The 17,799-nt window shown below is 40.2% G+C and overlaps 1 protein-coding gene and 2 long non-coding RNA genes across 4 annotated transcripts in view; 2 read left to right on the plus strand and 1 right to left on the minus strand.

Moving 5' to 3' along the window:
* Positions 1-5,371, plus strand: part of LOC133556829 (uncharacterized) — a 33,627-nt gene extending 28,256 nt beyond the window's left edge. Inside the window, exon 3 of the long non-coding RNA XR_009807609.1 lies at positions 5,273-5,371. This is a non-coding gene — a long non-coding RNA (uncharacterized LOC133556829). The remainder of the gene's footprint in view (positions 1-5,272) is intronic.
* Positions 2,755-11,114, minus strand: LOC133556821 (uncharacterized). Its single transcript, XR_009807605.1, has 3 exons — positions 10,879-11,114; positions 5,246-5,487; positions 2,755-3,037 (listed from the first exon to the last, which is right to left on the minus strand). It is a non-coding gene; the product is annotated as an uncharacterized LOC133556821 (long non-coding RNA).
* A 6,528-nt stretch (positions 11,115-17,642) lies between these two features.
* The window catches only part of klhl5 (kelch-like family member 5), a 108,212-nt gene continuing 108,055 nt past the window's right edge, over positions 17,643-17,799 (plus strand). Inside the window, exon 1 of one of the 2 annotated variants that reach the window (XM_061907145.1) lies at positions 17,643-17,799. This exon is cut by the window's right edge and continues 475 nt beyond it. In XM_061907145.1, the coding sequence (XP_061763129.1) occupies positions 17,742-17,799 (58 nt within the window). In that variant the 5' untranslated portion in view covers positions 17,643-17,741. The other variant, XM_061907153.1, reaches the window with a different exon arrangement.

Genomic DNA, 17,799 nt, shown 5'->3' on the forward strand with positions numbered 1-17,799 from the left:
GTAGGCCATAATGCATGTGTGTGTGTGTATGTGTTCTCTCTTGTATATCTACCTTTTTGAGACATCAACGGGGAAAAGCAGCTTCCATATGAGGACCGGTAGACAAGTTAGGACCGAAATCATGGTCCCAATACAGAAAACCATTGCATCTAATAGAGAGCCACATACGAGAGTCCGTAAACATTGCTCCAAAGTCATGATTTTTGGTTGATTTCATGTGCATACCAAAGTGAACATTTACAGGTGCAAATGCAGCAATATATGATAAAACAAGCCAAAGAAGGACTTCCCTATTCATTCCCGAAAAACCCCGCCAGGTGAACAGATGATTTTACGACTTCCAGTGATGACGTAATTTATTGGAAAGTGCTGGAACTTTTTGAACCGTCAGTCACGTGGAACTATTTTATTGAGTAGCGTGCGAGTACAACGAAAAAGGACACAAACTTCAACAACACTTCTGGTCCTTGCAGTTCTCCTTCCTGTTCAGTTTCCATGCAGTGTATTTTTTCGGCTTGGCCGGTAGGCTTCCCGGCCGGGTATCCAGAAGCCAGTAAACACGCTAGCGGGTCTACCTGGTTGATCCTGCCAGTAGCATATGCTTGTCTCAAAGATTAAGCCATGCAAGTGCAAGTGCAAACGAGTTTGACAGTGAAACAGTGCAAATATGTGACCGTTGGATGAACAAATACACTATGGTACTAAGACTATAGTGACCATTAACAGTTGGCTTCTTAAGCTGGGTTGCCCAAAGTGCGGCACAGTGTACCATCCGTGGTCCGTGACTTTTTTGTCATCGGCCTTAAGCAAATCATGAAAAACAAAACATACAGATCTCATTTGCACCCCTGGTGGTGAAATCTATCAAAATGACGGTTGAGTTGAGTTGAGTTGAGTTGAGTTTGAGTTTATTTCGAACATGCAATACAAGATACATCACAATTTCCAGTTTCTCTTTTCAACATGTTCAAAAAGGAGTAGGAAGAAGCAGAGCTTGTTTAATCCTACCCCTTTTCTTTACATAACACTTGCTAAAACTTTTGTTCACTTCCTGTTCTCAATGTATTCACAATGTATACTCCTTAAGTAATAAGTAATCACGATAAAAATAAATAAACAAATAAATAATTGGTGAAGCAAGTTTTATTCCATACGATGAGATAAGTAAGATTATTTTGGGAATGAATGGGTGAGTAAAATCAGAATGTTTATCATAGTTCTTCTTTTTTGTACTTTGTAAACACTTCCAGTTTGAAGAGTTTCTTGAAGTGGATCATATTAGTACATTGTTTGATTGCTTTGCTTAATCCATTCCATAATTTAATTCCACATACTGATATACTGAAGGTCTGAGGTGTTGTACGTGCATACAAATGTTTTAAATTACATTTTTCTCTAAGATTATATTTCTCTTCTTTTGTTGAGAAGAATTATTGTATATTCTTGGGAAGGAGGTTATAGTTTGCTTTGTGTATAATTTTAGCTGTTTGCAATTCCACTATGGAGGGTGGTCCCAAAAAGGAGGGATTTTTTTAATTGACTGTGTGTCGGTTTTAAAAGTGCTCCCCCTCTGGTCAACATATGAAATAACAAATGTGTGTAAAAATTTGAAGTGCCCCACCTCTGGTCAACATATGAAATAACACGTGTTTGTAAGAAATTGAAATATGCCGCCTTTGACCAAAATTAATTAAAAACATAAAATAAATATTTAAATAGAGACAGACTGTAATAACTTCAAGTAAATAATTGAGATTAAAAACCAATTACAAACAAAATATATATTAAAAAAAAAGAATTAAAAGCGGTCTTTTCCTCGCAATGTGTCGACTTTTTCTTATAAAATTAAGAATTTCTCATATTCTTTCTATTTCTGTAATATTGCAATATTTTCTCATAAAATTGCTTTTTTATGTGAAATTATTACTTTTTAATGCAAAATGGCAACATTTGTCATGTAAAATTCAAATATTTGTATCACAATATTGATAATTTTTGTGTTGGTCTCGTAAAATAGTGACATGTTTTGAGTAAAAAAAAAGATTTGTCATAATTTTGCGAAGTGAAATTCCGATTATTATTAAGATGTTTCCAAAATTTTATTTTTTTTATGAAATTGTGACTTTTGTCTAATGAAATTACGACTCTTTGAATAAAATTGCCAAAATGTGAAGCTTTCCTTGTAAAATTGCGACCGTTATCGCGTAAAATTCCAACTTTTATCATAATATTGCACAAATGTTCACTTTTTCTTGTCGAATTTTAAATTGCCTTGAGTAAAATGACGACTTTTATTATAATACTGCCAACATTATCAGTTTTTCTTGTGAAGTTGTCCTGTGAAATTGCAACTCATTTTTCATAACAAGCTTTTTTATATTTGCTTAGCATGTATATATTATTAATGTTGTATTTTTTATATTTGCATAGTATGTATATATTATTAATGTTGTCAATACATCTTTATATACAATATTTATATATCTAGAAAGGGTGGTCCTAGAGAGGGAGGCATTATTCGGAGGTCTCACATTTACATATGTGTAACGATACCCATTGATCAGGGGTAGGGAACCTGTGGCTCTCGAGCCAGATGTTGCTCTTTTGATGACTGCATCTGGCTCTCAGATAAATCTTAGCTGACGTTTCTACATTATATCCGCTGGTAATATGACAGGTTCAAACACTGATGACATCTATTAAACAGACGAGAAGCAAGGAATCATGCAGAGACAAAGTTCAATTTGGCTCAATGAGGAGACATGTCTTTTGGCTGAATTCTAGTTACAGATCCAAATCACGTTCTAAAAGTCTAGCCCGCATGCTTCCTCTATTTATTTGGGAGGTCCCTGTTTACATCACTGGAGCTGTCGCTGAGGGAAGAGGGTAATCTCGACAACTCCAGTTAGAAACAATATATGATTATACAAAAATGCAAATATGTTGACGATGGAGATATCGCCTTGTCTCGCTGCTCTGTCTGCGTCCCGGCGGATTTCGGCCTTGGCAGTCAGCAGGCCGTTCCTGGACACAGACACTGATACCAGACTGGCTGTCAATCTTTTGGATTTCTAGTTTTGCACAGACAAAGAAAAATACCACTTCAGCACAATTGACAATAATTATAGCAACGGCCCTTAAGCATAAAAGTTGTGTGATAATATATACATAATTATTCTAACATAATCACAGTGTTAAAAATAACATTCAAAATATAAAACATTCTCATGCATTTTAATCCATCCAACCGTTATCCGTTATCACATTAATGGTAAGAAGTATTTTATTTATGATTGGTTAACTTCAGAATAAAAATCCTATTAAAAGGACTAAAAGACTTATTAATAGGCGCCAGCGCCCCCCGCGACCCCGAATGGTAGGAAATGGATGGATGGATATACAAACCCTGTTTCCATATGAGTTGGGAAATTCTGTTGGATGTAAATATAAATGGAATACAATGATTTGCAAATCCTTTTCAACCCATATTCAATTGAATGCACTACAAAGACAAGATATTTGATGTTCAAACCCATAAACTTTATTTTTTTTTTTGCAAATAATAATTAACTTAGAATTTCACGGCTGCAACACGTGTCAAAGCAGTTGGGAAAGGGCATGTTCACCACTGTGTTACATCACCTTTTCTTTTAACAACACCCAATAAACATTTGGGAACTGAGGAAACCAATTGTTGAAGCTTTGAAAGTGGAATTCTTTCCCATTCTTGTTTTATGTAGAGCTTCAGTCGTTCAACAGTCCGGGGTCTCCGCTGTCGTATTTTACGCTTCATAATGCGCCACACATTTTCGATGGGAGACAGGTCTGGACTGCAGGCGGGCCAGGAAAGTACCCGCACTCTTTTCATACGAAACCACGCTGTTGTAACACGTGGCTTGGCATTGTCTTGATGAAATAAGCAGGGGCGTCCATGATAATGTTGCTTGGATGACAACATATGTTTCTCCAAAACCTGTATGGACCATTCAGCATTAATGGTGCCTTCACAGATGTGTAAGTTACCCATGCCTTGGGCACTAAAACACCCCCATACCATCACAGATGCTGGCTTTTCAACTTTGCGCCTATAACAGTCCGGATGATTATTTTCCTCTTTGTTCCGGAGGACACCATGTCCACAGTTTCCGAATATAATTTCAAATGTGGACTTGTCAGACCACAGAACACTTTTCCACTTTGCATCAGTCTATCTTAGATGAGCTCGGGCCCAGCGAAGCCAGCGGCGTTCCTTGGTGCTGTTGATAAATGGGTTTCGCTTTGCATAGTAGAGTTTTAACTAACACTTACAGATGTAGCGATCAACTGTAGTCACTGACAGTGGTTTTATGAAGTGTTCCTGAGCCCATGTGGTGATATCCTTTACACACTGATGTCGGTTTTTGATGCAGTTGCGCCTGAAGGGTTAAAGGTCTGTAATATCGCTTACGTGCAGTGATTTCTCCAGATTCTCTGAACCTTTTGATGATTTTACGGACCTTAGATGGTAAAATCCCTAAATTCCTTCCAATAGCTCGTTGAGAAATGTTGTTCTAAAACTGTTCAACAATTTGCTTACAAAGTGGTGACCCTCACCCCATCCTTGTTTGTGACTTACTTAGCATTTTATGGAAGCTGCTTTTATATCCAATCATGGCACCCACCTGTGGGATGTTCCAAAAAAGTGTTTGATGAGCATTCCTCAACTTAATTAGTATTTATTGCCACCTTTCCCAACTTCTTTGTCAAGTGTTGCTGGTATCAAATTCTAAAGTTAAAGGCCTACTGAAATGAGATTTTCTTATTTAAACGGGGATAGCAGGTCCATTCTACGTGTCATACTTGATCATTTCGCGATATTGCCATATTTTTGCTGAAAGATTTAGTAGAGAACATCGCCGATAAAGTTCGCAACTTTTGGTCGCTAATAAAAAAGCCTTGCCTTTACCGGAAGTAGCAGACAATGACGTCACCGGTGTGAGGGCTCCTCACATTGTTTATAATGTGAGCCTCGAGCATCAAGAGCTATTCGGACAATTTCCCCATTAATTTGAGCGAGGATGAAAGATTCGTGGATGAGGATATTGACAGTGAAAGACTAGAAAAAAATAAATTAAAGAAATTACGTAAAAAAAGGCGATTGCATTGGGAGCGATTCGGATGTTTTTAGACACATTTAATAGGATAATTCTGGGAAATCCCTTATATTTCTATTATATTGCTAGTGTTTTAGTGAGTTAAATAGTACCTGATAGTCAGAGGGGTGTGTCCACAGGTGTGTTGACTCCAGTCTCTGAGGGAAGTCACGCCAGCTGCATGGACGGCGCAAGCTCCGCTGATCTCCGCTGATCTCCGCTGATCTCCGCTGATCTCCTCTGATCTCCGGTAAGAGGCGACTTTTTACCACAAATTTCTCACCGAAACCTGCTGGTTGACATGTAGTAGGGAACCCAGTTCGCTTGACCGCTCTGATCCATAGTAAAGCTTCACCTGCGGGAATTTTAAACAAGGAAACGCCGTGTGCTTGTGTGGCTAAAGGCTTAAGCTTCCCACCTCCATCTTTCTACTTTGACTTCTCCATTATTAATTGAACAATTTGCAAAAGATTCAGCAATACAGATGTCCAAAATAATTTGTAATTGCGTGATGAAAAGAGACGACTTTTAGCCGCAAGTGGTGCTGGCTAATATGTCCCCTCCAACCAATAACGTCACGTGCATGCGTCATCATTCTGCGACGTTTTCAACAAGAAACTCCACAGGAAATTTAAAATTGTATTTAGTAAACTAAACCGGCCGTATTGGCATGTGTTGCAATGTTAATACTTCATCATTAATATATAAACTATCAGACTGCGTGGTCAGTAGTAGTAGGTGTCATGATTATTTGCAAAAAAAAAAAAAAGTTTATCAGTTTGAACCTGAACTAAGTTGTCTTTGTAGCATATTCAACTGAATACGGGTTGAAAATTATTTGCAAATCATTGTATTCCGTTTATATTTACATCTAACACAATTTGTACTTTAAAAATGTTGGTCTTACTTAAAAATGCACGCATTTTGTTGTATTCAGTGTTAAAAAATATTATATGGCTCTCACAGAAATACATTTTAAAATATTTGGCTTTAATGGCTGTCTCTGTCACGTTTTTGCGGCGCACTTGCTGCGCGGAGTTGCCACTTCGTGGATGCACAACGACCAGTCAGCAGGATTGCAAGTAAGAGTTGTCTTTAATATAATAAAACAAAACAACATTGGTGCAAAAAGGGAAAAACAAAGCGCGTGCCAACGCTAAAACTTAGCAGGAAACAGAAGTAAAACTAAACGACGTGCCGAACGCACGTGAAGCTAAGGCGGAACTTAGCACAAAATAATCTATGATACAAAATACAAACCGTGACGTGTTGCGAAAAGCAAACAATGGACCGAGGACGAACTAAGGAATCAGGTGGGCTTAAATACACAAATAATTATTAGAAACAGGTGTGTGACAGGAGCTCGTGAGGAGGAACACAATACGTTGCCATGGTGACTAACACAAACAAGGAAGTGCTCAAAAAAGGATCGGCAGAGTCCAAAAACAAAACATGAACAAAGACATAAAAAGGGCAAAACCATGAACGATCCGAGTCACGGATCGTGACAGTCTCAACCAAAAAGGTTTCCGACCCCTGCCATAGGTTATCATCAGTAGATAATTTAGATCATTATAATACATCATTATGATTATATTGTCATTATTGCATCTCCTAAGTCTCCCTGTCTTTAAGACCTAGTGATGCCTTTGTTTCTACCTTTAGTCGGGGTCCTTGAACACACCACAGTTATGAGCAATGAGATACAAAAGTGAAATAAATACACTACTTTCTTCTATGCTGCCACAGATAGATTCAATGTTTTTTTTTTTTTTTTTTACCTTTCTGTTATCACTTCATCCTTTTTGCTTGTGCAGTTTACAACATCCTCACTTACGCCCCACGCGCCGATGCCCCTTGTACGACACCATCACTCGCAGCACACGGCGGCGTGTCACGGCTTAATAGCAAGAGTCGGCGAGCAGGAAATAGAGGGTGGGACATTGAGATTGTGAAGAAGAATGGAGACTGTGGCTGGCATGTCTGGAGGCAAAAAAAAAGGGGCATGTATGGAAGAGCATTGCTTATAAATGTGCTGTTTAGAGCACGTACTGTATACACGTGTCTTGTATGCCAAAGAGGTGTGTGAATGCATCACACTGCATATAAGCAGTGGGATTATCTGGTGTGAAGTGTGTGAACGGGACTTCCATCCAGTTTTGCTATCGCTTGTCCATGTTTCTATTTTAACGATGTGAATACGTGTGTACTGCGATCACTTTATGACCGACAAATTATTCCCGATAAACTAAATGACGGCCGTTATTTTTTGTGTGACCAAATTTAACCACTGATGTAATGATAATGCATAAAAATAATGCCATCCATCTTCTTCTGCTTATTAGGGGGCGGGTCGTGGGGGCCGCAACCTAAGCAGGGAAGCCCAGACTTTCCTCTCCCCAACCACTTCGTCCAGCTCTTCCCGGGGGATACCGAGGCGTTCCCAGGCCAGCCGGGAGACATAGTCTTCCCAACGTGTCCTGGGTTTTCCCCGTGGCCTCCTAACAGTCGGACGTGCCCTAAACACCTCTCTAGGGAGGCGTTCGGGTGGCATCCTGACCAGATGTCCGAACCACCTCATCTGGCTTCTCTCCATGTGGAGGAACAGCGGCTTTACTTTGAGGTCCCTCTGGATGGCAGAGCTTCTCACCCTATCTCTAAGGGAGAGCCCCGCCACACGGAGGAGGAATCTCATTTTGGCCGCTTGTACCCGTGATCTTGTCCTTTCGGTCATAACCCAAAGCTCATGACCATAGGTGAGGATGGGAATGTAGATCGACCGTTAAATTGAGAGCTTTGCCTTTCGGTTCAGTTCCCTCTTCACCACAACGGATCGATACAGCGTCCGCATTACTGAAGACGCCGCACCGATTCGCCTATCGATCTCACGATCTACTTTTCCCTCACTCGTGAACAAGACTCCGAGGTACTTGAACTCCTCCACTTGGGGCAACGTCTCCTTCCCAACCCGGAGATGGCACTCCACCTTTTTCCGGGCGAGAACCATGGACTCAGACTTTGAGGTGCTGATTCTCATCTCAGTCGCTTCACTTTCGGCTGTGAACTGATCCAGTGAGAGCTGAAGATCCTGGCCAGATGAAGCCATCAGGACCACATCATCTGCAAAAAGCAGAGACTTAATCCTGCAGCCACCAAACCGGATCCCCTCAACGCCCTGACTGCGCCTAGAAATTCTGTCCATAAAAGTTATGAACAGAATCGGTGACAAAGGACAGCCTTAGCGGAGTCCAACCCTCACTGGAAACGTGTCCGACTTACTGCGAGCGATGCGGACCAAGCTCTGACACTGATCATACAGGGAGCGGACTGCCACAATCAGACATTCCGATACCCCATACTCTCTGAGCACTTCCCGAGGGACACGGTCCAATGCCTTCTCCAAGTCCACAAAGCACATGTAGACTGGTTGGGGAAAACTCCCATGCATCCTCAAGGACCCTGCCGAGAGTATAGAGCTGGTCCACAGTTCTACGACCAGGACAAAAACCACACTGTTCCTCCTGAATCCGAGGTTTGACTATACCTCTTTAAGGTTTATTGGCGCTCTGTACCAGTCCCTACGTCCGTGTACACAGCAGCGTTTTAATATGCTGAATATGCTACTTTGTAGCATATTCAGTTGAGTATGCTACAAAAACAACATATTTGATGTTCAAACTGATAAACATTTTTTTTTTGTGTGCAAATATTCATTAACTTTAGAATTTGATTCCAGCAAAACGTGACAAAGAAGTTGGGAAAGGTGGCAATAAACACTGATAAAGTTGAGGAATGCTCATCAAACACTTATTTGGAACATCCCACAGGTGTGCAGGCTAATTGGGAACAGGTGGGGGCCATGGTTGGATATAAAAACAGCTTCCCAAAAAATGCTCAATCTTTCACAAGAAAGGATGGGCCGAGGTACACCCCTTTGTCCACAACTGCGTGAGCAAATAGTCAAACAGTTTAAAAACAACGTTTCTCAAAATGCAATTGCAAGAAATTTAGAGATTTTAACATCTACGGTCCACAATATCCACAAAAGGTTCAGAGAATCTGGAGAAATCACTCCACGTAAGCGGCATGGCTGGAAACAAACATTGAATGACCGTGACCTTTGATCCACTGTATCAAAAACCCGACATCAATCTCTAAAGGATATCACCACATGGGCTCAGGAACACTTCAGAAAACCACTGTCACCAAATACAGCTCGTCGCTACATCTGTAAGTGCAAGTTAAAGCTCTAGTATGCAAAGCGAAAGCCATTTATCAACAACATCCAGAAACGCCGCCGGCTTCTCTGGGCCCGAGATCATCTAAGATGGACTGATGCAAAGTGGAAAAGTGTTCTGTGGTCTGACGAGTCCACATTTCAAATTGTTTTTGGAAATGTTCGACATCGTGTCATCCGGACCAAAGGGGAAGCGAACCATCCAGACTGTTATCGACACAAAGTTCAAAAGCCTGCACCTGTGATGGTATGGGGGTGCATTAGTGCCCAAGGCATGGGTAACTTACACATCTGTGAAGGCACCATTAATGCTGAAAGATACATACAGGTTTTGGAACAACATATGCTGCCATATAAGCGCTGTCTTTTTCAAGGACGCCTCTGCTTTTTTCAGCAAGACAATGCCAAGCCACATTCAGCACGTGTTACAGCAGCGTGGCTTCGTAAAAAAAAAGTGTGGGTACTTTCGTGGCCTGCCTGCAGTCCAGACGTGTCTCCCCTCGAAAATGTGTGGCGCATTATGAAGCGTAAAATACGACAGCGGAGACCCCGGACTGTTGAACGACTGAAGCTCTATATAAAACAAGAATGAGAAAAAATTCCACTTTCAAAGCTTCAACAATTAGTTTCCTCAGTTCCCAAACGTTTATTGAGTGTTGTTAAAAGAAAAAGTGATGTAACACCGTGGTGAACATGCCCTTTCCCAACTACTTTGGCACGTGTTGCAGCAATGAAATTCCAAGTTAATTATTATTTGCAAAAAAAAAAAAAAAGTTTATGAGTTTGAACATCAAATATCTAGTCTTTGTAGTGCATTCAATTTAATATGGGTTGAAAAGAATTTGCAAATCATTGCATTCCGTTTATATTTACCTCTAACACAATTTCCCAACTCTTATGGAAACAGGGTTTGTAAAATAAACTTGCAGGGAAGCAAAGAATCAGCAGACCACTCGATGATGTAAACATAGAGACAAACGGAAGCTATTACGTTGCCAATACAAATAGTTAGTCTGCGTCAGCACTTATAATAACAATATCACCAATACTTGGTTAATATTCAAGTTACAAAAGTGTACATTGAGCATTGTTAGCGCTTTTTGAATGTTTATTGGATTTTATGGGCGGAATACAGTAAGCACACTTTTAATTACGTTTAATATTTAGAATGCATTAAAAATAATCCACCAGTCATCATGTCTTTTATGTTGATTGTGATTAATAGGCAACGTTTCCCCAAAAAAGGTCAGTTCCCCTTTTAGGCTGAGATAACTGCCATTTCAACGTAAAATCCATGCACACAAACTGCAAGAACACATTTTTTGGTGAGGCTGTTGGTGTTTTAAGGCTATCCATATTGACAACCTTGTCCTTTTATTTGCTATAATGATGACTTTGCTCTGCGGAAGCAAACTTACAGTAGTACTGACCAGATTAAGCTGGGAGCTATTAAAAAACATCCTGACAAAAAACCTTAAATAAACCCCATGCGGTGTTTCAGAAACTTACCAAGAAAATCCGCTTTAATTGGTGTTTGTTAGAACAGTACCATGCGACCAGCCTGGCCACATCCTGTGGTCACCGCAGAAGGTGAGGGAGGGGGTACTGTCAAGGGACGGTTGGTTTCCCACCCTTCATTCCTCTCTATGAATATCTGCTGCATTGCAGATAGAGGGAGGACACAGGAAATGGAAAGGTCAACAGGACAGAGAAGAAGAAATGGGCGGCATAGAGCAGGAGTGGCCAAACTTTTTTTTCCACTGAGAATCCAAAAGATGTGGGGGTCATTTTGTGTCCAAAGTGTGTCCCCAAGGGCCATTTACAGTTTGCAGCATTTTTTTTTCTTCACATTCTAAAAAATACTATTAAAAAGTGGAATAAAAAAGCATTCAGATAAGATGTAAAGATAGAGTTGCAATGTTGACTCTAATAACACAAAGCTGCACAGGGTGTTTTTTTCATTTAAAACTGTCATTGCTCAAAAAATAATAATAAATCAAAATAAATATATTTATGAATTATTGACCTATTGAAGGCTCCAATTATTTCAGGTCAAATATTACACTTTGAAATATTTTTTGTGGAAAATATTACAAATTTTGTGTTTGCCATAAACAGACACTGTCAATGACAAACAGGGGTATTTAACAAACAAACCCAAAAATACTAATACTAATTATTAAAATGTGTAATTAATCGACGGATAGGTCTGAAGTTGATCTAGAGATGTAAGCATTAAAAGTAAAAAAAAAAAATAAATAAAAAAAAATATATATATATATATACATATATATATATATGTGTGTGTGTGTGTGTGACATATTTTGAACAAATTTTTTGGGTGGGACGGATAGATCTGAAGTTCATTAAGAGATTTAAGCGTTTAAAGTAAAAAAAAAAGAATAAATAAAAGTAATTACAAAAAAAAATAAAAAATAAAAATATATGTACTGGCTCACCTGCACTGGCTTCCTGTGCACTTAAGATGTGACTTTAAGGTTTTACTACTTACGTATAAAATACTACACGGTCTAGCTCCATCTTATCTTGCCGATTGTATTGTACCATATGTCCCGGCAAGAAATCTGCGTTCAAAGGACTCCGGCTTATTAGTGATTCCCAAAGCCCAAAAAAAGTCTGCGGGCTATAGAGCATTTTCCGTTCGGGCTCCAGTACTCTGGAATGCCCTCCCGGTAACAGTTCGCGATGCCACCTCAGTAGAAGCATTTAAGTCTCACCTTAAAACTCATTTGTATACTCTAGCCTTTAAATAGACTCCCTTTTTAGACCAGTTGATCTGCCGTTTCTTTTCTTTTTCTTCTATGTCCCACTCTCCCGTGTGGAGGGGGTCCGGTCCGATCCGGTGGCCATGTACTGCTCGCCTGTGTATCGGCTGGGGACATCTCTGCGCTGCTGGTCCGCCTACGCTTGGGATGGTTTCCTGCTGGCTCCGCTGTGAACGGGACTCTCGCTGCTGTGTCTTGGATCCTCTTTGGACTGGACTCTCGCGACTGTGTTGGACCCATTGTGGATTGAACTTTCACAGTATCATGTTAGATCCGCTCGACATCCATTGCTTTCCTCCTCTCTAAGGTTCTCATAGTCATCATTGTCACCGACGTCCCACTGGGTGTGAGTTTTCCTTGCCCTTATGTGGGCCTACCGAGGATGTCGTGGTGGTTTGTGCAGCCCTTTGAGACACTAGTGATTTAGGGCTATATAAGCAAACATTGATTGATTGATATATATATATATATATGAATTATTCTGAACACTTTTATGAGTGGGACCCTTTTGGATCCAAGAGAATTTTAATGGGATTTGAAAAAACAACAACTGTTATTACTTAAAAAAAAAAGAAATTAACCTAAATAAATATTGTTATGAATTATTGACCCATTTAAGTCTACTGTGGTTTCCCATAAATTATTCCACTTTGAAATTTTTTTTGGGGGGAATACTGCATATTTTGGGGTTTTGCCATAAACAGACAACGTGGGGCATTTAAAATTACAAACAGGGGCATTTAACAAACAAACAAACAAACAAAATAATTCAAACTCGTTATCGTCAGAGAGATCTGAATTTGATCTAGAGATTTAAGCTTTTAAAGAAAAAAAATATGTATGAATTATTTCGAACACTTTTATTTTAGTGGGATTTTTTTAAAACTGTTATTACTTCGAAAACATAATAATGAACCAAAACAAATGTTCTCATGAATTATTGACCTATTTAAGTCTCCAATAGCTTCACATAAATTATTCCACTTTGACATCTAGTTTTTTGGGGGTTAGGGGTGGATATTGCATATTTTTAATAATAATAATAACAATGGATTAGATTTATATTGCGCTTTTTTATTATTAAATACCCAAAGCGCTCAATTTTGGGGTTTTGCCATAAAAAAAGCTTGGTATTCTTTAACAAAAAGGATACAAAATATACATTAAATAAATAATTAACTTTATATTGACGGATAGATCTAAAATTTATCTGGAGATTTAAGCGTTGAAAAAAAAAAAAAAAGTAAATTATTTGCAAAAAATTTTTTTTTTTACTTAGGCCAAGACAGGCACGTGAGGACAAACATGGTGCTCATTTTTTTAGCTTTGTGACTTCAAAAAAGATGCTTCTTTTGTAACAACACTTGTTACCTCGAGAGCCAATAGTAAGTCAGCAGAGCGTGAAGGAAGAGCATCACTACTCTGAGCCCAATCTCACACGCTTTCCGAAGGCCGCCTTCCCCGGGAGGAAACCCATCTTCACCAGTCGGAGACGTGCTTTCAATCTGGTGGATGCTGGTAATGAGGTCAGGAGTTCAACCCTTGTCTGCCTCTTCACAAAAAATAAATAAGTGCAACGTCCCTGTGAGAGGATCCGACCTGCGTCTTATTTGTTGGGTCGCAACCACGTGACCGAGAGGCACTTCGGGGTGTCGGGTGATGGCTTCGGGCGGTGGCCAGCAACCCTAGTGGCTCCCTGGACCTCTTTCAGAGATGTGTGAAAATGGGAACCGATATTTTTTGTTTTAATATATTTTCTGTCGGATGACAAACATGACACAGACCTTCCTAATTGTTAGAAATCCCTCTGTTTATAGTAAACATACTTTACTGATAAGAGTATGTGGCAAGCACCGTTTTGTCCTACTAATTTCAGCGAGCCTTGAACTCATCGTAGTTTGTTTACATGTACAACTTTCTCCGATGCTGCCACAGAGAGGCGTGTTCTATGCCACTCCTTCGTTGTCTCATTTTGTCCACCAAACGTTTTATACTGTGGGTGAATGCACAAAGGTGAGCTTTGTTGATGGTATTGACTTGTTGGAGTGCTAATCAGGCGTATTTGGTCAGCCCATGACAGCAAGCTAATCGATGCTAACATTCTTTTTAGGCTAGCCGTATGTACATATTGCATCATTACGTTTGTAGGTATATTTGAGCTCATTTAATTTCCTTGACATATGTCCTCTGTGTATTTAATTAAGATTTGCATGTCTTGTGACACATTATCCGTATGTAATATTGGCTGCATTTCTGATAGTTGTTTGTGTGCCATGTTGTTCCAGACCACAGCAAACGTTAGTGAGCTTGCAAAGATTGTAATAAATCCATTAGAAGGAGACAAACTGCCATTGTCTATAACTTGGACGCACATCTATACCTGTGACCCTTCTAAGACAGTCCTTTGTAGGAGTTATCTCATCATGTGAGAAGTCTCTATTTTAGTAATGTTTTCCAATGCTGTAAAAATGTGTAGAATTCAAATTAAAATACAACATTTCTGTCTATAAAGATTTGCGTCAGCCTTTGATAGTAGGCTAATATAGACACTTACATCATGTGTTGCCTTCATTATAATACTTATATAAGACTTTTAAAGTCATTTTGATAGTAGGCTAATATAGACATTACATCATGTGTTGCCTTCATTATAGCACTTCTATAAGACTTTTAAAGTAATTTTGATAGTAGGCTAATATAGCTAATATAGGCACTTACATCAGGTGTTGCCTTCATTATAATACTTATATAAGACTTTTAAAGTCATTTTGATGGTAGGCCAAATACCTTGAGCTGGTCGAGGCATGCAGAGAGAAGTGGTCTATAGTGGTCTGCAGGTGCTTTCTAGGGCAATCTGTGCATCGAGCATTCAGACCTCTTGGAATCAGAGGGTTGCCGGAGAGAAGAGCCACCAGAAATATCAGCGAGGCTGCTGAGAAAGCCTCGAGGTGGTTGTGGATCAAGAGGGGAGACGGATGATGTAGTACGCTGCTTGGACACAAGCTGGAGCATGATCAGCCCCGGTTGGGTTTGCCCAGGTGAGGGTGGATAGAGATCAAACACCCGAAACACCCAATGAACTTCGGTTCTTTACTGAAGCGTCGTCCAAGCTGCACCGCAAGGGGTTTCTCAATCTAGTATGACTGGCCTGGCCAGTGACTTCCAGGAAAGTCTGAATGACAACCGTGAAAGTGTGGTGACAACCGGAGAGACAGTGGACAGTCCGGAGAAACAGCAACGGGGCAGTAAAGGGTAGTACCCTGCACTGCAGCTCCCATGAAGGAGCACCCACAAAACGCTACAGAAAGTGCTAAAGAAAGAACGCCCAGGGGTGCCCGAGAGGGGGTGTCAGGTTCAAACACTGATGACATCTATAAATCAGACAAGAAGTAAGGAACCATGCAGAGACATAGTTCAATTTAGCTCATGAGGAGACACGTGTTTTGGGCTGTACTCTAGTTACAGATCCAAACTACGTTCTAAAAAAATCAAGCCCGTGCGCCTCCTCTATTTATTAGGAAAGTCCCTATTGCATCACTGTCGCTTAGGGAAGGCGGTAGACTCGACAACTCCAGTTAGACACAATATATGATTATACAAAAATGCAAATATGTTGACACTTGGTGCTATCGCCCAGTCTCTGCTTTGTCTGGTCCCAGAACCCAATGTCCGGCCAAAGCAGTCAGCAGGCCGGGTCTGGACAAAACACTGATAAAAAGAGGCTAGCAATCTCTTGGATTGCTAGCTCCACACAAATACAGAAATACCACTTCATTGACAATACTTTATAGTAACGGCCCTTAAGCATAAAGTTATGATGATAATATATACATAATTATTCTAACAGGGGGGGAGAATGAGCACCCTAAACTGACGGATCTTTTGGTACCAGACATGTATGTGTTACTGAGGTGCTGATTGATCTGCCTCTGGCTGCAGTTCCCTCCGCTGGATGTTGAGGGGAGTGTGTAGGTCACATTTATTTGTGCATCTGGTTTGTGAGAGGAATGTCTCATCGACACAAAAGCAAAAAAAGCGATCCATCCATTTTTTACCGCCTGCCCCTGTTTTGGGGTCACTGGAGCCTATCGCAGCTGCACTCGGACGGAAGAGGGCGTACACCCTGGACAAGTCGCCACCCCATCGCAGGGCCAACACAGATAGACAGACAACATTCACACTCACATTCACACACTAGGGTCAATTTTAGTGTTGTCCATCAACCTATCCCCAGGTGCATGTCTTTGGAGGTGGGAGGAAGCCGGAGTGCCTGGAGGGACCCCACACAGTCACGGGGAGAACATGCAAACTCCACGCAGAAAGATCCCGAGCCCGGGATTGAACCCCAGCCTACTCAGGACCTTCGTATAGATAGATAGATAGTACTTTATTTATTCCTTCAGGAAAATTAAACTTATTTTTATTTATTTATTTATTTTTTAATTTATTTTTCATTATTATTCTTTTTTTTAAATAGATGATAGATAGTATTGTGAGGCAGATGCACTAACCCCTCCTCCACTGTGCTGCCCCGAAAAAGCGATCCACATATGCAAATTCAATACAAATACAAATACAAACTCAAGCATATTTATATTCAAATCTCAAAAAATATATTTACAAATACACTTTTATTTATAAAAAATCTTAATGTATTTTTGTGGGTGTTTCTCTCCTCCGGGTTCTTCGGACCACCAAGCACTGATATGACAGTCTCGTCCAGGTTTACAATACTGCTTTTTTTTATTTTTTTAAATATATATTGTCTTGCTTTTCAGCAATTAGTTTGTGTTCGTCTGTCTTGCTAACTCCAACTCCCCTCTCCTCCCCGGCTGCTACCTTTTAACAGAGCGACAGGTGATTAGACAAGCAGGCCCAGGTCGCTGATCTCGAAGCCGGTCCTGGCACACCCTGCTTCGCTGCAGGTCCACAGGCCACACCCCCCTCCACAATTTGTATGTCACATTTTTATAGCTGTACATTTTCCATCCATCCATCCATTTTCTACCGCTTATTCCCTTTTGGGGTCACGGGGGCGCTGGCGCCTATCTCAGCTACAATCGGGCGGAAGGCGGGGTACACCCTGGACAAGTCGCCACCTCATCGCAGGACCAAGCTGTACATTTTATTTGTATATATTTTCCACATCTCAAAAATATATTTACAAATACGCTTTTATTCATTCAAATTCTTGATTTATTTGTATGTCGCATTTTTATATTTATACACTTTATTTGTGTATATTTTACAAATCTCAAAAATATATTTACAAATACGTTTTTATTTGTACAAATTATGTATATATTTGTATATCACTTTTGTATTTGTATATTTATTAATATATGGATATGTATTAGTATCATATTTATATATATATATATATAAATAAATTGTGTCACTTCCATACAAATTTCACTCCATATTTTGAGACCATTCACCATCACTCTCTCTCTCGCTCGCTCCCTCGCTCTCTCTCTCTCCCTCTCCCTCCGGGTGGTGTAGCTCAGTCCACGCGGGCTCCTTCAGTCACGGTGGCCGTCAGAGAGGCGCGCTCCTCCCGCCGTTGCGTCCGCCTCCCTCCCTGCTATGTCAAGTGGCGGCTCGAGTTCTTCCTCGCGGAAGGAGTTCGATGTCAAGCAGATAT

Source organism: Nerophis ophidion, linkage group LG01, assembly GCF_033978795.1.
Source record: "Nerophis ophidion isolate RoL-2023_Sa linkage group LG01, RoL_Noph_v1.0, whole genome shotgun sequence".
NCBI classification, from domain to species: Eukaryota; Metazoa; Chordata; class Actinopteri; order Syngnathiformes; family Syngnathidae; genus Nerophis; species Nerophis ophidion.